This window comes from Phyllosticta citribraziliensis, assembly GCF_038025025.1.
Source record: "Phyllosticta citribraziliensis strain CPC 17464 chromosome Unknown J3D65scaffold_12, whole genome shotgun sequence".
Classification (NCBI taxonomy): domain Eukaryota; kingdom Fungi; phylum Ascomycota; class Dothideomycetes; order Botryosphaeriales; family Phyllostictaceae; genus Phyllosticta; species Phyllosticta citribraziliensis.
This window is the reverse complement of record NW_027117349.1, coordinates 957503-976533: the sequence shown is the minus strand read 5'-3', so window position 1 is coordinate 976533 and position 19031 is coordinate 957503. Positions and strand designations below refer to the sequence as shown.

Sequence of the window (19031 nt, the reverse complement as noted above, 5' to 3'; positions counted from 1 at the left end):
CAAAGTGGTTGGGTAGGGACGACTGCCAGCTGAGGCCCAGGGACTGCCGTGTGCCGGCGCTGCACTGCACACGAGACCACCGCACTACCACTCTACCACTCGGGTGCTAGCCAGGAGTAGCGCGTCCAGTCAGGGCGGGGCGCGAGCAGGAAGAACAAGAGGTCGACTTGAGCGTTTGGCAGCGCGTTTGGCTCTTGGGAGGGGTTTGGGGGGCGCGGCTGAGAGAGGGTTTGGGTGAAGCTAATGTATGCGCAGGGTACAGACAATGTGTGCTGTGGTCTGCGGTGGTCGTCTCAAACCTCAACCCAATCACAGCATGCACGACATTGCAGCAACCAAGGTAGACGTCGACTCCCCTTTCTCTGGCCTTGTTGCATCATCGCATGCGAAAGAGGCGTCCTGTGGAGCGCTAAGGCGCGCTGACACTTTGATCCCATCCTTCATGGTCACGCTGCCTCTCTGCCTTGGCCTCGTACGAACTCCCCAAGTCGCCCGAATGTGCATGAAACTCCATGTACTTAGGCAGAGGGGGGGAACTGGTGACTCGACCCTACAAGCCACGCTCCTCAGCCTTGTCGCCAAACGCGCAACCCTCTGCACACGCTCTGCACCTCGCCATGTTGTTTCCCCATCCCATTGTACGTGTACCCGCTTCGGCGCCGCGCCCTACGTCAGTCGCTGCGGCACGTCTCAAAACTCGTGTCTCTGCTCGTCCAGGGCGACTGCGACACTCTCTACCAATGCCCGTGTGCGCCAAGCGCATACCACCGCCAGCCCGGCTGACTGCCCTGTCCCATCCTGCGGCAAACAAGGGTCGGGCCAGAGCCGCGCTCGCTGCTCATGTGGTGGGTGGTTGTGGAATAATAACAGGATGCTTGATGTGCGATCCTGGGCGATTGGGACCAGGGGAACGCGTCCTTGCGGGGGCCACCGAGCTCCGCAGGCTGTCAGTGGTGCTGCAAAGCCCACCTCAGTGTTTTCCCAGCATTTGAGCCGGCAGCCTCATTGCTTCAAGTAGCCATTCGTGATTTTGTGAGCCGTGGGAGCCTCCTTTGAGGCTGGTCGTCGTCATTGCAGATGATTGATGGCAGGAGAGTGGCCATCTGGCTTGGGTCCCTTTCTGGCGTGGGGCGGGCATGCGGCGGGACGAGGGACGATCTAAGCACCGCATGGCCAACGCCGCCGCGGGACCCAAGCTACAGCACCTATCCACACTCCTAGGTACAGACACACCTACCTCGCTCTCCAACCCCGTCGCATTCGCCAGCAGCAAGCCCATGTCGGCCCCGTGAACCTGCAACATCTCCTCTTGCTCCCGGGCAGGCTGTCATGTCGCATTTCCCTCCCGCCGCCGTCAGTCGCCCTGCTGGCGCCTTCTCTCAACCAAGAGCCCCGGGCGTCTTCCAACCAGGCACCAAAGTACAAGTCGGCAACCATAGGGTCGTTGTCGAGGCCTTTTTCGCCGAGGGCGGTTTTGCCCATGTCTATCGCGTGCGGTATGAGGCAGCTGGAGGAAAGCAAGAGACGGCGGTGCTGAAGAGAGTAGCTGTGCCTGACAAGGAGGCGCTCGCGAACATGAGGACCGAGGTTGAGACCATGAAGAAGCTCAAGGGCCACCGCAAGATTGTCACATACATAGACTCGCATGGTCAGTTTTGCCCGGCTGCCGCTGCTCACGACAAAGCGTACTTATGCCCTACTAGCGTCTCAATTGAAAGACTCGTCCGGCTATGAAGTCTTTCTGTTAATGGAATACTGCCAGGGTGGAGGATTGATCGATTTCATGAACACCCGCCTCCAGCACCGCCTCACCGAGCCCGAAATTCTCAAGATCTTTGGAGACGTTGCAGAAGGCGTCGCCTGCATGCACTACCTCAAGCCGCCGCTTCTCCATCGCGACCTCAAGGTCGAAAACGTCCTCATATCCTACGCTGGATCCTCCAAGGTCTACAAGCTCTGCGACTTTGGCTCCACCGCCCCACCTAGGCCTGCCGCGGCCAACGCCGCCGAGGGACGTCTGATAGAGGATGACATACAAAAGCATACAACCATGCAGTACCGCAGCCCGGAAATGATTGACGTCTACCGCCGGCAGCCAATCGATGAAAAGAGCGACATATGGGCGCTGGGCGTCCTCTTGTACAAGCTGTGCTATTACACGACTCCCTTTGAAGAGCAGGGACAAATGGCCATACTCAATGCAACCTACAAATTCCCACATTATCCTTCGTTTTCGGAACGCCTCAAGGCCTTGATAGGTACGGAATTGGATGAGATGAAGCAAAGCGCAGACTGACCGCGGACCAGGATCGATGCTGAGGGAAAATCCTGCAAAACGACCCAACATTTACCAAGTCCTCCGTGAGGTTTGCGCCATGCGCAACACAGAATGCCCAGTGAAAGATGTAAGGTCATCGAAATCATTTTGAATCTTTCTAACAATGCCAGATTTACTCGAGTAGAACTGCATCGGAAGCCCGCAACAATCAGCAGCTGCCGTCTCCCGAGCCGCCATCCGCATCGCCGCCTATGATTGGTCTTACGAAGGAGGCACCGGTACAGCAGGTCCAGGCCTTGCCAGAAATTACGCCCATGAGGCGAGGAAGGCCTACTGCGCCAGCTCCAAAGCATACTCCTCGCACAAGCCCTTCGCCCATGAAGAGAGCAGCTGGGCCTGGTGCCGACCCATTTGCAGCTCTTGATTCTGCAAATCCATCTGTCAGAGGGGCAGCGGCCGATGAGCTAGCCTCGAGATTCCCATCGTTGGATGAGTTTTCGCTGCTTCACGATCGCGGTGGCAAGTTCAACTTTTCCCAACAATCCGCTGCCGAGCCCAAGCAAGAGCTGCCGAATAAGCGCGTCACCGAGGCACTGGCAGACGAGGTTTTCTCCGCTCGATCACCGCAAAACGTGGACCAAGCTGCTTCTGCAAAGGCTTCAGCGGCAGCTTCGGCTGCGGCATCTGCTGCAGCTTCCAAGAATGAGACGATTCGTACAACAGCGCAGAAGCTTCCTCCGAGGGAAGAGCCAAGACGTCCGCAATCGCAGATCTACCAACCGCAACCACAACGTTCTGCGATGGTTTCTACTGGCACCATGACTTCTCCTCCGTCTTCGCCGTCCCCTCCGGAATCGACAAAATACCCCGAAGTCAGCTCTCGTCCTATTTACCGCTTCCCAGCACCAGGGACCCAGTCCCCATTCCAAAAGGAATTTGGATCCCACAAACCTGGCGAAGAGCCCCGCCATGTGACTTCCACGTCGTCTTTGAAGCCCGAGTTACAGCGTCCGACCTACCTCGAGGCCCACCGATCCAAATCTCAAACTCATGCACTCCCGCTGCCTCAGTCTCCCGCTTCTTCTAGGCCCTCACTAGAAGGATCGAGACCATCGGCCCTGGACATTAACTGGAACGATCCGATCAGCAGGTCCAAGTCGGCAAATTCCCGAGCAAGACCAACCAGCTTGCATGTAGAATCCAGCATCGAGTTCCTTCGGGATCGTGAGGCATCTCGCAATAGGGTTGGCAATTTGATCGACACGGAGCCGGATCTCAACCGTGTCAAATCAGCGCCCTCGGCAGACGAGTGGGAGCAGGAGAACAACATTGCTTCCAACGTCGACTTTCTCCGCGCGCTGGAAGACGATGGCGACAATTCCAAGCGGACTCACAAGTCCCATCGCCGCTCCGCTAGCAACGCGAGCAAGCACTCCAAACGATCCAGCTTTCCTTCGCTGTCAAACACAAAATCGATACTGGCGGGCAAGTTTGGCGACGCTTTCCGCCGCTTCGAAGCCGGGAACGAAGGTCGGCCCTCCAGTCAAGACTTTGAGCCACCCAGCCCGCAGTACGAGCGCACCGGAAGGATGGAAACTTCTCTTACAACCATCGCCGGGTCAGTGGTCACTGGCGAGCGCTCCGACGACGAGACGGCCATTGACGAGACGCAAGACCTGCCCCCGGAAGTGCGCCGCGAGCTTGAGCGCCGCCGTCTGAGCGCCGAGGAAAAGCGCGTCGCCGAAGCGGCCGCCGAGTACCGCAAGCGGCTGGCAGAACAGGGGGAAACAGGGCGCGGCCGCAGCTCCAGCAGCGGGGCAGGGGGCCCGTCCAAGGCGTCGACCATCCAGGATCGCGTCAAGAGCTTGCTGCATGATAGCCAGGCGACGAGTCCGCAGCGCACAGCATCTGGGTACGGTCGCTTCACGGAAAAGGACGGAGAAGTGCGTCCAGGCGAAAAGCCAAGCGTGGGCAAGAAACCAGTCGCCCTGCCGCAGGGGGCGCCCGTACAGGAACTGACGTACGGAAGAGTCAGAGCCCCGCAGCAATCGGCGGACCGCCCTCCCACCGCTGGAGGCACTGCTGCTGCTGCCGGTCCAGGCGTTGGCAGACAACCGACTGGCCAGCGGCCCACGGCGCCGCCCAAACCCAAGGCGTTGAGGACCGGCGGACAGGGCGACGATCTGCCGCCGCTGGCGTCGAAACCGTCGGCGCTGGCCGGCAGACCGATTCAAGAGGGCGCGCCGGTGGGTTTTGGTGACGGCAGCGAGCTGGGCAACGTGGTGTTGAACGCCGATCCAGACGAATGGGAAGAGCGCTTCACCAAGCGGTATCCGTCGTTGAGCGGGCTGGAGATGGTCGAGACGGAGGTGCCGACGGGGCGGTCTCGGTAACCGGTGGCTTTGGGGGGTGTTCTACAGTAGAAGGCAGGTAGGCAGGCATGCAGCATTGCATATGTATGTTGGTGGATGCGCAAGCATTCGGGGGTTGGGTCTTACGAGTCGAGATTATCTGGTATTATCGTCACGTCTTTTTCGGCCGAGTTTCTTGGTGTGTTTGCAGTCAGGCCGAGTCTCTGAACGAAGCAAACCGCATCGCAGCAGCCGTGCGTTTCTAGGGTGCAGATACGGCAGAGTGTGTAGTAGGTATGCAAAGTATACGTACCCTTATCATGACGCACACCGGCGTGGAGCGAGCGGGATGGATGCACCCAGGCTCGAAAAGCTTTTGGCCGAGAAAGGCAAATGTTTTAATCCCTACAGGCGGATGTGGGCCACATGGCACAGAAGGCTTATTCTGAATAGAGCCGTTCTCGTCGTCAGCTCTAGTCGTCGTGACATTGGTGGATGCCGTTGCTGTCCTGCACCCAGCGTCCCGTCTAGGACTCGGCTCGCGGTCGATCCCGTCGGCGGCTACCTGGGTCCGCCTCGGGCCAGGTCGGCATGCCGATGGGCCGACATGCCCCGCGCGGGGGACAGCGAGCGGAATTTTGGCGAAAAAATTCCCCGTCGACGCGTCGTCGAGCAGTCCACAAACAACAAACCCGCGGAAGACCTTGCCTGCCACAACCTCAACAGAAAACTGTCCGACCGCACTCCCAACGTTTCCATCGGATCTCAGAACCGCCTCTGCGCCGACATCACCTCCTGCTCCGCCCACTAGCACTGCAACCCACAACCCACCAACGCTATGGCATCGTCGACGACAGCAGACCCCGACCGCCCAACGCACCTCGACCCGTCCGCCCTCGGCACGCGCGCATACTGGGACACAGCGTACGAGCGCGAAATCTCAAACCACGCCGAGAGCGGAGCAGCGGACGAGGGCACAATCTGGTTCGCGGACGCCGGGGCCGAGGAGCGCGTGTGCGGGTTTCTGGAGGACTGGGCGGACGAGGGGAGGTTGGTGAAGGAGCGCGAGGAGAGAGAGGCAACGTCGTTTCTGGATCTGGGGACGGGGAACGGGCACTTGTTGTTTGCGCTGCGCGATGATGGGTGGGGCGGGCGCATGGTCGGCGTGGATTACAGCACACGGAGCGTCGAGTTGGCGCGCAGGATACAGGAGGCGAGGAAGCAGGAGGGCCTGGGTCACAATGGCAACGGCAACGAAGAAGAAAGAGAAGAAGAAGAGACAGCGGACGACATTGAGTTTGAAGAGTTCGACATTCTAGGCGCAGCGCCGGGCCCGTGGGCAGCAGGCGGCTTCGACGTGGTGCTCGACAAGGGCACTTTCGACGCCATCAGCCTGAGCGGCGAGACGGACGCGCAGGGCCGCCGCGTGTGCGAGGGCTACCGCGAGAAGGTCGAGCCGCTGGTCAAGCCCGGCGGCGCGCTGCTGATTACGAGCTGCAACTGGACCGCCGACGAGCTGAAGGGCTGGTTCGACGTCCCTGGCGGCGAGCTGGCCTACGAAGACGCCATTGCGTATCCCAGCTTTACCTTTGGTGGCAAGACGGGACAGCAGGTGTGCTCGTTGGTGTTTAGGAGGAAGGCCGCTGCTTGATGATGGAGAAGAGCCCGGTTAGTATATGGATGGTATGGTGTTTGGGGAGTTCAAGCGCTGCTCCGCTTCAGCCGCGCCAACACGAGCCACTTGTTCCTCTCGCCGTGGTCTTCAGCTCCGCCGTCCCTCTCCTTCGCCCACTCCCTCCGTCTCCCTTCGGCATCCATCTCGTACACGTCTTCAACCAGCAACCCCTCGTCGGCGGCGACGTCGAAAAACGCCGCCATGCGCGCGCGGCCCGTGTGGAAGCCAGAAATCACAAAGACGCGCGCGTCAGCCGCCGGAGACAGGAAGTGCAGCATCGAGCGCACCAGGTGGAGGTGCTCGTGCGGCATCCAGAGACAGTCGGCCGCCAGGATGCGCGTGAACTTGGCGGCGCTGGCGGCAGGGAACGTCGACGTCACGTCGCCCCATGCGTGGCCCTCGACGGCGACCTTGGAGCGCAGATGGGCGGGGATGTTGGTCGATACGTTGGAGCGCAGGTTCTGAAGGATCTCTGGGGCCGGGTAGTCTGAAATGACCACCTGCGATGGCCTTTTAGTACCTAGTCCGACGACTAAATGTATGTATGCAATTGAAAGACGCCGATGGCAAGGAGAAAACGAGTTAGAGAAAGGGATAAGCAAAACGACCTACCTCTTCAGCGCCCGCCAAAACGCTCATGATGCCAGCCAGACCGACGCCTACAAAAGAAAAGAGCCCAACATCAGAATCAACGCACACAAACGTTTCTTCTCCCTGCTTGAAGCCAAGCGGCCGAAGTCCCAACAAGGCACTGCAGCGATGACGACGCACCTGCCCCCAGCTCCAACACTGCGTGTCCCTTGACGCTCCACAGCTTCTCTTCCTCGTGCCCAACCCACCACGCCCTGTTGTCGGCCAATTGGAACGGCACCCACGCGCCGCCATCCTTCTCCTGCCTCTCATCTTCCCCTCGTTCCGCATCCTCTCCCACGCTGCCTCCTCTTCGCCCCCGCCCAGCGACCAGCTCCGCCATCAGCACGCCCGCGTTCCACAGATAGTGCGCAAACTTCCGGCGGCCGTCCTCCGTCGCGGGGTCCGCCGCTCGCAGCTCGATCGCGGGGTACGCTGGGTGCGACGACGGCAGGTACGTGATCAGGGCGTCGGGCTCGCCGTGCTGGTTGCGCAGGTCGTCGCTGAAGATGGTGCCGAGCGCGGACGAGAAGAACGTCGCTGGGTCGTCGGACTCGGTCGATGTGGAGGGGTAGGTTATGTGCAGGAGGCGGGGTAGCATTTTTGGGGATTAGTCAAAGGGTGGTGGGCTTGAAGCTCGTTGCTGGTGGTGATGTGGGAGGTGTTTGTGGAAGAGACGGGGAGAGGGCAGAGCTGGGTTGATGCTGGCTGCTGGTGGGGGTCCCTCCCTGGTGGGGCTCGGAATTTTTGGTGAGCTACTTGACCGTCCGGGTGTCATCGATAAAACCATGACCGAATGCTGTCTTTTGCTTCATGCCATGTATTTTCTGGAAAGTTCAAATCCCTTCGTAATCCTCCAGACAACAAAATCACACTCGCTCTTTCGTCATGCGCTGGTTGATCTGCAGCTCTTCTTACAACACCAATACTCTGGCCCTACTTACCTAGCCAGCCTCACAAACGCAGCCAAATCGCAACCGCCACAACGCCCGTCCACACGAGCGTCCCCGACCACGCCCTCCACGACCTACACATAACAAAAATTAGCACTCTGCCCAGCACCCTTCCTCATTACACAAAACAAAAGCAACTCACCGATCAAGAATCGCAATAATATTCTGCGTGCTGCTAATGGCCTCGTTGTAGCCCGTCACAAACGGCACCTTGGCCTTGGCTTTCCAAAAGCCGTTGACGTAGACGCGCGCGCCGTACAGCAGTGCGATGTTGGCTGCGTTGAGGGCGAGGTCGGGCCAGGGAGAGCGCGGGGGCTGCAGGCGCGTTGCGCTGAGGTAGAGGGAGGCGCCGAGGGAGATGATGGTCTGCGCGGGTTAAATCGTAGCCTTGCCTAGAATAAGGAGAAGAAGAAGAACGAGCAGATTAAAGGGGAAGGGTTGTGCAGGTGGAATTGGGCGAGAGAGGGAGCCTCACAGCAACAAGCGCGCTGGCCTGCGTCGTCCGCGTCTTGCGCAGCTCATCGGCTACTGTTTGCGAGTACTCTGCCGCCTTTTCCGTCTTCTTTTCGTATTTTTGCAAATTCGTTATTGATTTGGCGCAGTAGTAAAGCCCGTGGATGCTTTAGGTCGTCAGCTCCATTCTGTGTTTTTGTGCAAAGAGAGCATGGGCTTAGCTGGAAACTGGGTGGTACCTGTTGAGGGCTTTGAGCACATGGAAGCCGGAGAGTATGGCATCGATGCTCATCTTGGCAATTTGGAGTTGGCAAATGCTTGGGAAAAGAAGGAAGAGAGTAATCTGAAGAGTTGGGTGTTGCTGCTGGGTTTCTTTGCTCGAAGGTAAGCAGCTGTGGTTGCGGATGAAGGGCCGGTGACGTATGCCCTCGCTAATGCTGCCCTGACTGACCTTGGCCTAGCGGCAGCCGATTCGATGGATGTCCTTTAAACCGAACCGCGTAGACTTCATGTCAAAGAACCAAGAAGGAGCACATGGCCTGTTTGTCAAATGTGTAATTGGCTGGAATTGCATGTCTTGCACGCATAGCTTCAATTCTTTTCTCCCTCCCCATCCTTTTTGCCTTCTAGAATATCTTTGATGCTGACCATGCCGCTTCCACGAGGCAAAGGGGAAGGCTGCTGTGGCGAGTCCTTCCATCCAATCATGTAAATGAGCCTGTAAGTTGCTGGCAGGCTGCCATCCGCATCATCGTTGCCGTGCAGAGCCCTGTAGATTCCCTCGGCAGCAAGCAAAACATCCCTTTGGATGGGGCCCGGCTCCCGACCAAGCACAGCGTTGGACTCGCCCATCGCTTGTAGATCCGTCATCAGAGAGAATATGTTGGGATAGTCTACAACGATGTCGTCTACATCAACGGTGAGCAGCTTGAAGCCAGCGCTTTGCAGCAGACCTCCCACGTCTCGCACATCGGCCAGCGGGGAAGTGCGAGTACTGACGCCGCCGCGACGGTCAAGCTCTGCCAGCTGTAGACTTGTCCGCAGCTCGAACAGGCTGTCGCCTCCGAGCATGACTCCCATGAACGGCGCATCCGGCTTCAGGATGTTGTTTACCTGCTTCAAGACCGAAGGCAGGTCATTTATCCAATGTAGAGACAGGCTGCTCAGCACAGCGTCGAAGGAATTCGGTTCAAAGGGAAGGTTTTCTTCGTCGTCGAGCACTTTGCGAGTGATTTGGAGCTCGTCGTTGAACGGCATATCGGCGTCACGGTAGAGCATTGTGGGGGACGAGTCGGCGGCAACGAGTTCGCCAATCTTGGCCGCAAGAGGCTCGTGGACTGGTTTCAGCGAGTCCTTGTCGGGATCTGGGAGGGTCAAAGTGCGGCCAATGTTGCAAGCGTTGGCACCCAGGTCGAGAACGCGGTCAAAGTGGCGGTTGATGTCCTGAACGAGCCATTAGTTGTTTTCTCTCGTCATGTCGCTGGAAGGTTTACCAACAGCCGCTCACACAGTCTGAAAGCAGATTCATCCTTGAGATAGTCAACCTGCCGGCTCTTCTCCACATCTGAAGCAGCTCGTTCCTTGTGTAGCCATTTGGCGCGACGGTTGAAGACTTCGATGGTTGGGGCACCGGGGGTTTGGACAGCGTAATGTCTCGCTTGCGAAGTGCGTATCCTCCAAAGAAATTGGCACGGCCTGAATGCTCGTAATGCTGGCGGATTCATTTTGCAACAGGATGAATGTCGAGGATCGAGCTGCCCAACCAGGCGCCTCGAGATGACGCAGTGTCGATGTGGTCCAAGCTCCCAAACAACGCAGGCCCCGGCCGGCCGACCATCGCGTACACCGCGTCGTCCGAAGCGTGTGCTCCAACCCCGCAAACGCAATGGCGCAAACCTTTCCCTACGTCTTTTTCTCGTGTCCATGCGTAGACACGACTTGCCCCAGCTCGAGAGTCCTGAAGGAGTCTAAGCGGCTCTCCCAGCACTCACAGCCCGAGGAAGAGGAAGGACGAACTTTTGATCCGCGCTCCTCGCGGGCAAATTATGCCCTGTATCCGCTGGAGAATCTACTCTATTGCGAAGACTGCCATCAGATCCGCTGTCCACGATGCGTGAACGAAGAAGTCATCACCTGGTTCTGCCCGAGCTGCCTGTTTGAAGGTACCACTTTTCACCAAATTTCTCGTGCTTGAAGACTGATCCAAGCAGTACCAAGCTCCAACATCAAAAGCGACGGCAACAGGTAATCTCTGGCACGTTTAAAATCTGTCAATGCCTCTAATTGACTTTCCAGATGCATGCGGAGCTGCTTCAACTGCCCAGTATGCACATCTCCGATGATTGTCAATTCACTCGACTCGGAGAACGAGCGTCATGCTCGAGTCGGAGCAGACGGCGAGCCTGCTACGGCACAAGGTCCTTTTTACTTGACTTGTCCCTACTGCCAATGGACTAGCCTTGAAGTAGGCCTCGAGTTCGAGAAACCGCAAAGCATCTCTAGCCAACTTGCAAAACTTCAAAACGGAGGCAAGAAAATGCCTACGCTCAGAGAGCATGAAAGGGCCAGGGATAGACGACGTGAAATAGAAGAAAGCGGCCAAAAGTTCGACCCCGATGAAGAGCTCGACTCTCCAGACGCTACCGAATTGGACCACGACTTGCAATTCTCTAATCTGACCTCCTTTTACAAGAACCAACTCCAGTCCGACTCAAGCGGTCCTTACGGCACAGACTATGGCTTTGGCTACGGTAACCCAAACACCCTCTCGCGCATCATGAGCTTGTACAGCAGCACCAATCTGAAAAAGGCCAAAAAGGACAAGCCCGCCGCCATGCGCGAAGCCATGGAAATGGATGAGGGTCTCGCTGAATTCGACCCGGCTGGCGAAGAGGCCATGATCAATCGGCTCAAAGATAGCGACTGGGACAGCTTGACAGCCTCCGATCAGCGTGCAGCACAGCTGTCTAAAGATGTACGCTTCACAGCAGACTTGCGCCCCATACCAACTCTCCTGCGCACCAAACGCGCCAAACGTTGTCGCACATGTCGCCATATCCTCGCGCGCCCGGAGACCAAAATCTCTAGTTCGCGGTACAAAATCAAGCTTCTCGCCCTGAACAACATCCCGCACATCTCCCTGCGCGCGCTACCGAACCCGCAACAGTTCAACACGAGCACATCCTCATCCATGACCCTCCCGCCTGCGCAGCCAGCACCTCCTGGCTCGCCGGTCAACTACGACGCACTCCAACCATTCCTGCCTCACCCTTTCCTGCTTACCATCCGCAACCCTCTCTTCGACTCCATCCACGTCACTCTTGCCACGCCAGCCGTCACGCCTGGTCGTATTGCTTCGAAGATTACCATTCTATGCCCCGAGTTCGACGTCGGCGCGAACACGGATGTTTGGGACGAGGCCCTCAATGCTAGCAATCCCTCCGCCGGCGGAGCAGGCAGCGGCTCTGCCAGCGCGCCGGGAACGTTGCGCGGCCGGCCCGGCGCCTCACTTGACCCCTATGGTGGAGGGTCGCACGCTCTCGAGGCAGGCAAGATCTGGGACCGCGGCCGCAACTGGACGACCGTCGTGGTCGAAATCGTGCCTGACCGCGCAGAGCCTGCCGAGCTGGAGGGCGGCCTAGATGAAGATGAAGACGTCCTCGAGGTGCCTCTGTTCGTCCGGATCGAGTACGAAACAGAAGTTGCGGTGGAAGAGGCAAGAGAGGCGAGGGAAAGGGAACGTGAGAGGGAGAAGGCGAGAGAAAAGCTGGGAGGTGGGAAGGACGATGTTGGCGAGGAGAAGGAAAGAGGCGAAGAACGGGGGACGCCTGCGCTACCGCCGGGCAAAGTCAGGAGGGAAGAGGCTTTTTGGTGTGTGCTTGGAGCGGGAAGGATAGGAGCCTTGCCGAAGCTGGGCTGAGCCACCAGGGAAGACGGACATCTAGAAGACTTAGGGGGAGCTTATGAGAAGAGATTAGACATGCTGAGAGTCTTCCAATGCCCATTGGTACCACACACAAGCACGGTCGAAAAATCATGTCTCTACCTTAGGCTACGGCAGAACCTCCCAAAGCGCTTACGCTGGCCCCTCCGCATTTGAGTCTCCCAGCGGCGAATGCGGACGTGGAACCCGCTTCTGCAATATCTTTGGTCAGTGAAGCACTTTGTCAATTAGAGCTTTCGAGATCATCTTCTACTGGGCTGACGGATGCAAAGTGATTGGCAAGCATTCGACCTCTTTTCCAGACGAGCACTGCAACCTAACGATCAAGGCAACAACTTGTTCACATATCTCAGAGCACGCTCATAGGTCGAAGCTGCGTGCTCCAGGCAGTGACACAAAATCGACGTGCTAGTCGAGGGTTGGTCGAGTTGTGCTCGAAGAGCACGTCTCGAGGAGGACGACACACTTTTTGACATCTTCCCCCCGAATTTTACAAGATTTTAGCTGTCTCAAAGTCATGGACAAGACTCTCATTTCGGAAATTCACCTCATTACTGGTATGGCCACAGGGCTGGACAAATAGAGAAGGGGATACGTGCTCAAGTTCGACGACCCTCCGTCACTCCGAAGCGAAGAAGAAGCAACAAGCAACACCACCAGGCAAAGCCGCGGCCGTGAACACAACCACATAGAAACCACCAAGACCCCGACAGCAATAGCAAAAAGAGAGAGTGTGTCGAAAGCACCATCAAAAAAGAGTGCCAGCAGAGCAAAAATCAAGGCCCCGCGGTGGCCCCTACAAACCTCCTAATTTACCACGCACATCAGGGGTACGGGAGGTTTCCCCAGCGGACTTTTCCACTGTGGTTCGAACTCGGAACCATTGCGTGCATGTGCTACAGATAGGCATTGGATTTCGGCACCCGAGAACCGGGCACAGAGCGTTCCCTACTCTCCAACTACGCTATCTTGCCCGCCGGCTCCGTCGTTCTGAGGGTTTGATGCTCGCTGATTGGGTTATATAGGGTAGTAGAATGTGTGGTGCGCGGTTAGGGGCGTTTGGTTTCTTGGTGGTGGTGGTGGTTGTCGTCATCGTCGTTGTCGGTGGTGCCTGGTGTTGATGGCGACCTCGCCGCCGCCGCTGCCTTCGTCACTTCACCCAAGGAGCCAAACACTTCGAAATTTTGCCAATGGGCCTGACCAAATGTGTTTCTGAAGACTCCCTACGCTCGTCTGCTCAAGCAATCTTTCGGTCAGATGGCTTGCGCCCGCATCACCTTCTCACTGACCAGGAAATCGAAGGCCCAACGGCCTACGCCTTTGCGAAGCAACAACCAAAGCGAAAGCCAGAGAAATGCGAATCAAAGCCAGAGTGGGTCGTCAAGCTTCTGCCGCTCCTGTTACTCACGACCTGAAGCTTGATTACTCGTCCATCAGTGTTGTCCTCATTGCCTTTCAACCATCACCATCACGACTACGCTCACCGAACCTCGCGGCGGCCGCCGTCCGAGACCCTCCGCACGGCATACCAGTAGCGTCCACGAATCGAGCAAGCGGCCGCTCGGCACAGCCTTCAGGGTGCCCTTTGCTCTCCTGGCAAACGGCGAGATAGACGAGGAGGCGTTGAGGGAGAGACGCCGCTCGCAGACTGCGACAGCCGCGTTCAAGGTCTCCAGGGCGGTCTATAATGCTGCGAGGACAAGGGCTGGCATGAAGGAGGAGGAGCATGAGGGGAGGGAGGAGGTGAAGAAGAAGTCGGAGGCTTTTTGGGTTCTTTGAGTAGTTCGTAGACAGTTTGGGCATGCCGGAAGGAGTCTAGAGATTGTCAAGGGCACTCGTCGATTAGCGTCGGGAAGGCATTGGTGACTGGGGAACCGTAGAGGGAAGATTCGGTAAAGATGCAGGAATCCAACAATTGCTTCAAGCCACATAATGCGTGCATCTGATTAAATTTGCTGGATCTAATCACCCATTAGCATTCATTCAGCGCTAGCCTCGTCTATGCCTGTGCCCCGATGCCGCAAATCGCCGCCGATTCCCTTTCCACTCCTTAGAGGTACAGACCCTCCGGCTCGCCTTCGCTCTTGGTCTTGAGCACACGCTCTCTTGCGGTCCGGAAGTCGGCCATCTGCACGCGCATGCGGCGCTCACGCAAAGCCATGAGACCAGCCTCCGAGCAAATAGCCTTGATATCGGCACCAGAAAGGTCGTCCTTTTGGTTGATGAATTCGTCGAGGTCGACATCTTCAGCGAGGGACATCTTGGAGGTGTGGAGGGTGAAAATCTTCTTCTTGGTGTTTTCTGTTTCGAGTTAGCAAAATGTCATGGTTATCATGTGCCGGAAAAGCTTACGATCAGGGTTCTCAAACAGAATCTTTCGGTCGATACGACCAGGACGAATCAGGGCAGGGTCAAGAGTGTCGATCTTGTTGGTAGCCATGACGACCTTGACATCTCCGCGGTCATCAAAACCATCGAGTTGGTTAAGAAGTTCGAGCATGGTACGTTGGATTTCACGCTCGCCGCCCGAGGTAGACTCGTAACGCTTAGTACCGATGGCGTCAATCTCGTCGATGAAGACAATCGAGGGAGAGTGCTCCGCAGCGACCTGTGTACATTGTGAGTAAGTTGTGCGTTTTCCAAGGTCAAGGTACTCACCTGGAACAGCTGGCGGACCAGCCTGGGGCCGTCGCCGAGGTACTTTTGGATAAGCTCGGAACCGACGATACGCAAGAAGGTAGCACTTGTCTGGTTGGCCACTGCCTTGGCAAGTAGCGTTTTACCAGTTCCCGGGCCACCATAGAGGATAACACCCTTCGGCGGCTTGATGCCCATCTCTTCATACAACTCCGGATGCAACAGCGGAAGCTCGACCGCTTCGCGAACTTCTTGAATCTGAGATTCCAAACCACCAATGTCTGCGTATGACTCTGTAGGGGCCTTGTCCAGCTTCATGACGGAAACGAGCGGGTCTGCATCGTCTGTCAAGACACCAACGACCGAGACGGATTTGTGATGGAGGAGAATCGACGCGCCGGGCTCGAGGAGGTCCTTGTCGACGAAACTCATGATTGAGACGTAGTATTCCGGACCGGTTGCAGAAGAGACAATCGCGTGGTCGTCGTCGATGAGCTCCTCGAGATTGCCGACACCCATGGGGCTTCCTCTCATGTCATCTACTCTGCTCCTCTCGTCGGCGTTCCGGTCCAACGCATCCGCGTCACCACCAGCTGATGCTGGCGTTGTTTGGCTTGCCGCCTTTGCCTTGCGAATCTGCTCCTGGTTCTCCACGTATTCTTCCTCCATCAACAAATGATCGTGGATCCGCTGCATGCGAAGGTAGCGCAGCTTGCATCGAGCCGTGGGGTAGACCGTCGGCAGCTTGGCAGCAGCGTTGGGTCCAGCGTTCCTCTTCTTTTTGCGCCCGAGGCGGGTCGTGGGTTGCGGCGGCGGCTCATACTTGGGCTTGTCCTTCTGTAGAAACGGGAGTCAGCTTGCTGCTTTGTTGACCCTTTGCAAGTACGCAAGATGTACCTTGGAGTCCTTCTTGTCCTTGTCTCCTCCGGGCGGTCCACCACCCATCTGAGACTGATTCGCGCCCTAGAAAGTTGTCAGCATCGTGATCCTGAGCTCAGCGGCGACAGCCAAGATCCTACCATGATGGCGGCTTTTCCAACGCGCTGTTCAACGGGCGATCACGCGGGGGGATAGAAGATGGTGCAATGCAGCAGATGGCGGAGACAGAGTGCGTGGATGGAACAGATCGAGCTGTAGTGATGGAGGCGATGGAGTTGGTAGTGGTTCGTAGCTGTATCCAAGAGCTGCCCGTCGGGGAAGGCGCGGCTTCCGCCGACGGTCACGTGATGGAGATCTTTCGTCATTTCACCTTATTGGCCGCCCAGCCGCTGTACTCGAACTTCGGCTACCCAGAGGCTGCAATCCACGTCCAACTCCTCTGCAGGCCTCGAATTACTCACCAACACTCTCTCCCACCTGCCTCACCCATCAACGCTATTTCCTCGTTTGTGGACGCGGTGTCGTCGCTTCCAGGCGCTTCAACTTGACCTCGAGGCCGTGCGGCATCACCTCCGACAACTCGTCACGAACCCAGTGCTTTAGGCTCTACCTCAACGCTTTCCTGTTCCTCCCTTGGGCCCAGTGTTGTCTGTGCCACAAAGACTTCTCTCCTCAACCGAGACTGCCATCCGCTTCGACCCGATCCTAGACATACATTTCCGACCAAAGCCTCTTCGAGTCCTCTAGTGGGGCACTCTCACTCCAGCAACACTTTGAGCCTGAAACTGCTGTCGTGTGTGCACCGCGAGTGTACACGGAGGGCCGTCAACCTCATCCAACTTGCAGGATCCATTCCCCTCCGAAAAGTCCTCGACCGAAACCCTCGACATTTGCTACAATGGCTGGCAGCCGTACCCGCCGCATTGCAAAGGAGATTGCCGACATCAAGGCGGACGTTCACTCAGGAATCAGAGTGGAGCCGCATCGCGAAGAGGATCTCACACATCTGCGCGGTTTCTTCAAAGGACCGCCAGACACGCCGTACGAGGGAGGAGAGTTCTCTGTCGACATCAAGATACCAGTCGACTATCCCTTCAGACCACCGCTTATGAAGTTTGAAACCCGAATCTGGCATCCCAACGTCAGCTCTCAGACTGTGAGTTGAGCCTGTCGCTCCCGCAGCTTTGAAGCTTGCGCTCAAGCCTTGTGCCGCCTTTGAATATAGTGCTGACAACATTTTAGGGCGCCATCTGTCTCGACACACTCTCACAGGCGTGGTCGCCCGTTCTCACCATCAAATCCGCCCTCATTTCGCTCCAGTCCCTCCTCTCCACCCCCGAACCCAAAGACCCGCAGGACGCCGAAGTTGCCGGCCAGCTTTTGAAGCACCCCGCAGAGTTCGAACACAAGGCTCGCGAGTGGGCAGTCAAATATGCTGGAGCCCAAAAGAAGGACGTTGGACAAGGCAGTGGCGGCGTAACGGAAGAAACTCTGCGCAAGAGGAAGGAAGAGAGAAAGGCAGAGCAGGAGAAGCAAAAGCTGGCTGCGTAAGTTGACCCACCACTTCGACATGACCAAATTGCTAAGACCATACAGATACCACGGCTACAACAAAGATCTCATCGACCGCTTTGTGGCCATGGGTTTCGACGTCGAAAGTGTCGTCGCCGCATTTGAGTACGTAGGTATCGACAAGATGGACGGCCAGGACTACGAGCTCGAAGAGGCGTACATGGGGGACATCACTGCAAGGCTCTTCAACGAGGCCTGATTTCTGATCGAGTTATTGCGACTTATTTCGGCATACAGATGGTATTGATTTGGGCCCCGTGCATAAAGAGGTTTATACGGCGACGGGATGGTTATCGGTGTCTTATGGGCGACATTTGGTCAAATAGGTCAGGCGTACGGTCGAAGCATCCATCATTTGCAGATTTCGACAATTCTCCTTTTTCTTGCTGCTTAGCTTTAGCGCTGCTCGGCCACTGGCTCAAAATATGGTTTATTACCTCACAGCTGATGCTTCCCAGTGAATCCCGTTGCTTTCCACCAAATGCTCCAGCCTGATTCAATCGAGAGCGGTATCATGTGGTCGCAATTCAAGGCCTCTTTCGACACGACTCGAGAACAAAGGGCGCTCAGTCGAAGTTGGGGCTCCAAGCATTGTGACAGATGCGGTAAGCACCGACTCGAATAAAGGGAATCAGCGCAACCAAAAGAACATTGACATCAACAGGTTTTCCTTTGTCTAAGCCCCGAGGTGGTGGTCCCCGTGCAGACGTCCGGATTCTGTGCATCACGACTTGCGCAACATGCAGTTGTCGAGTTCAATTCAGAGAGCCTGGCCGGTCAATCGCTCTCCGTTGGCAAAAGACGTCTGTCAGAATGATTAGTCGCAGATGACTCGATCTACGCATTCCATTTTGGTTTTCAGGGCGTTAACTCAATCAGTCCGATGTTTTCACTCGCGGCAAAGCAGAGATAAAGCGCATGACCAGATGCGGAAGACTTTCAAGAGTTGGCATTCTGCTCTTCTTCTTTGACGGCATGAAAGGATGGGCAACGATCTCAGCTGCTGTGCTGGGCCATTGAAGTAAAGGCCATGTCGTCAACGCGCACAGCGTCCCCGTGTTCTTCTCCTCTCTTTCTCCACCAGTTTTCAGCGCGTCGATCTGGACTTGGATTCCTCCGACGCAGACTTGTCAAGTGTTTTCTGGACCGACCAAAACAAGGGTTTCCTACGCGGCCATCAAAACTCGGTGCCGAAGGTTTTATCTCCTTGGACGATGGCGTCGAATCAGGGGGAAGAGTCTGGGGATCAAAATCCGAACCAGGACCAGGGGCGATCTGGGGACCAGAATCAGAACCAGGGCCAGGACCAGAAGCAGATTGCAGACAGACCTTGGCTCCACGTCACACCGGTTCTGGCACAAAGTTTGGAGCCACAACTCCCGAATCCACCGGTCGCCGTACGGCAAATCATCGACGCAATCCAATTGACTGAGCCTCATCGGATACTTGAACATGATATCCCACGACCTCTCGACGCTCTCGGTGAAGGTGAAGTACAAGCCTACGCTGCAGGGTATGAGCCAGAAGCAGGGAAGGAGGGGGATACGACTGAGTGGGTACACGGGCAAACCTATGCCCATGAGAACAATCTGCCACGGCGCTTCCGATTGATGCTCTTGGCCAGGACCCATGAGGAGTTTGAAAAAATGAAAAAACCAAA

At 56.8% G+C, this 19031-nt stretch overlaps 9 protein-coding genes across 9 annotated transcripts; 4 read left to right on the top strand and 5 right to left on the bottom strand.

Moving 5' to 3' along the window:
• Positions 1 to 955: 955 nt before the first annotated feature.
• J3D65DRAFT_638245 (uncharacterized protein) lies at positions 956 to 5069 on the top strand. The gene is made up of 4 exons (XM_066801603.1): positions 956 to 1648; positions 1704 to 2258; positions 2308 to 2405; positions 2449 to 5069. The coding sequence occupies exons 1-4, from the start codon at positions 1330 to 1332 to the stop codon at positions 4669 to 4671; spliced, it is 3195 nt and encodes a 1064-aa protein (XP_066651455.1). The 5' UTR covers positions 956 to 1329; the 3' UTR covers positions 4672 to 5069.
• A 398-nt stretch (positions 5070 to 5467) lies between these two features.
• J3D65DRAFT_560027 (methyltransferase domain-containing protein) lies at positions 5468 to 6280 on the top strand (the record flags this gene model as incomplete). The annotated part of the gene is made up of 2 exons (XM_066797442.1): positions 5468 to 5864; positions 5913 to 6280. The coding sequence occupies 2 exons, from the start codon at positions 5468 to 5470 to the stop codon at positions 6278 to 6280; spliced, it is 765 nt and encodes a 254-aa protein (XP_066651454.1).
• Positions 6281 to 6330: 50 nt separating this feature from the next.
• J3D65DRAFT_686585 (uncharacterized protein) lies at positions 6331 to 8027 on the bottom strand (the record flags this gene model as incomplete). The annotated part of the gene is made up of 4 exons (XM_066803831.1): positions 7180 to 8027; positions 7076 to 7149; positions 6917 to 6963; positions 6331 to 6804 (listed from the first exon to the last, which is right to left on the bottom strand). Exons 1-4 carry the CDS (start codon positions 7533 to 7535, stop codon positions 6331 to 6333), a joined length of 951 nt encoding a protein of 316 aa, XP_066651453.1. The 5' UTR covers positions 7536 to 8027.
• J3D65DRAFT_638237 (uncharacterized protein) lies at positions 7647 to 8719 on the bottom strand. The gene is made up of 4 exons (XM_066801602.1): positions 8580 to 8719; positions 8363 to 8507; positions 8030 to 8253; positions 7647 to 7961 (listed from the first exon to the last, which is right to left on the bottom strand). Exons 1-4 carry the CDS (start codon positions 8630 to 8632, stop codon positions 7889 to 7891), a joined length of 495 nt encoding a protein of 164 aa, XP_066651452.1. The 5' UTR covers positions 8633 to 8719; the 3' UTR covers positions 7647 to 7888.
• J3D65DRAFT_638235 (S-adenosyl-L-methionine-dependent methyltransferase) lies at positions 8702 to 10080 on the bottom strand. Its single transcript, XM_066801601.1, has 2 exons — positions 9834 to 10080; positions 8702 to 9783 (listed from the first exon to the last, which is right to left on the bottom strand). The coding sequence occupies exons 1-2, from the start codon at positions 10062 to 10064 to the stop codon at positions 8932 to 8934; spliced, it is 1083 nt and encodes a 360-aa protein (XP_066651451.1). The 5' UTR covers positions 10065 to 10080; the 3' UTR covers positions 8702 to 8931.
• Positions 10081 to 10225: 145 nt separating this feature from the next.
• J3D65DRAFT_671391 (dynactin-like protein Arp1 p62 subunit RO2) lies at positions 10226 to 12259 on the top strand (the record flags this gene model as incomplete). The annotated part of the gene is made up of 3 exons (XM_066803389.1): positions 10226 to 10502; positions 10551 to 10584; positions 10636 to 12259. 3 exons carry the CDS (start codon positions 10226 to 10228, stop codon positions 12257 to 12259), a joined length of 1935 nt encoding a protein of 644 aa, XP_066651450.1.
• A 1955-nt stretch (positions 12260 to 14214) lies between these two features.
• J3D65DRAFT_638229 (26S protease-like protein regulatory subunit 4) lies at positions 14215 to 16075 on the bottom strand. Its single transcript, XM_066801600.1, has 5 exons — positions 15940 to 16075; positions 15818 to 15883; positions 14942 to 15757; positions 14636 to 14891; positions 14215 to 14584 (listed from the first exon to the last, which is right to left on the bottom strand). Exons 1-5 carry the CDS (start codon positions 15940 to 15942, stop codon positions 14334 to 14336), a joined length of 1392 nt encoding a protein of 463 aa, XP_066651449.1. The 5' UTR covers positions 15943 to 16075; the 3' UTR covers positions 14215 to 14333.
• Positions 16076 to 16208: 133 nt separating this feature from the next.
• On the top strand, positions 16209 to 17953 carry J3D65DRAFT_638223 (ubiquitin-conjugating enzyme/RWD-like protein). Its single transcript, XM_066801599.1, has 4 exons — positions 16209 to 16955; positions 17042 to 17346; positions 17396 to 17697; positions 17830 to 17953. The coding sequence occupies exons 1-3, from the start codon at positions 16698 to 16700 to the stop codon at positions 17568 to 17570; spliced, it is 738 nt and encodes a 245-aa protein (XP_066651448.1). The 5' UTR covers positions 16209 to 16697; the 3' UTR covers positions 17571 to 17697; positions 17830 to 17953.
• A 178-nt stretch (positions 17954 to 18131) lies between these two features.
• Positions 18132 to 19002, bottom strand: J3D65DRAFT_671388 (uncharacterized protein; the record flags this gene model as incomplete). Its single annotated transcript, XM_066803388.1, has 4 exons — positions 18132 to 18176; positions 18542 to 18646; positions 18697 to 18877; positions 18932 to 19002. The coding sequence occupies 4 exons, from the start codon at positions 19000 to 19002 to the stop codon at positions 18132 to 18134; spliced, it is 402 nt and encodes a 133-aa protein (XP_066651447.1).
• Between the last annotated feature and the right edge of the window lie 29 nt (positions 19003 to 19031).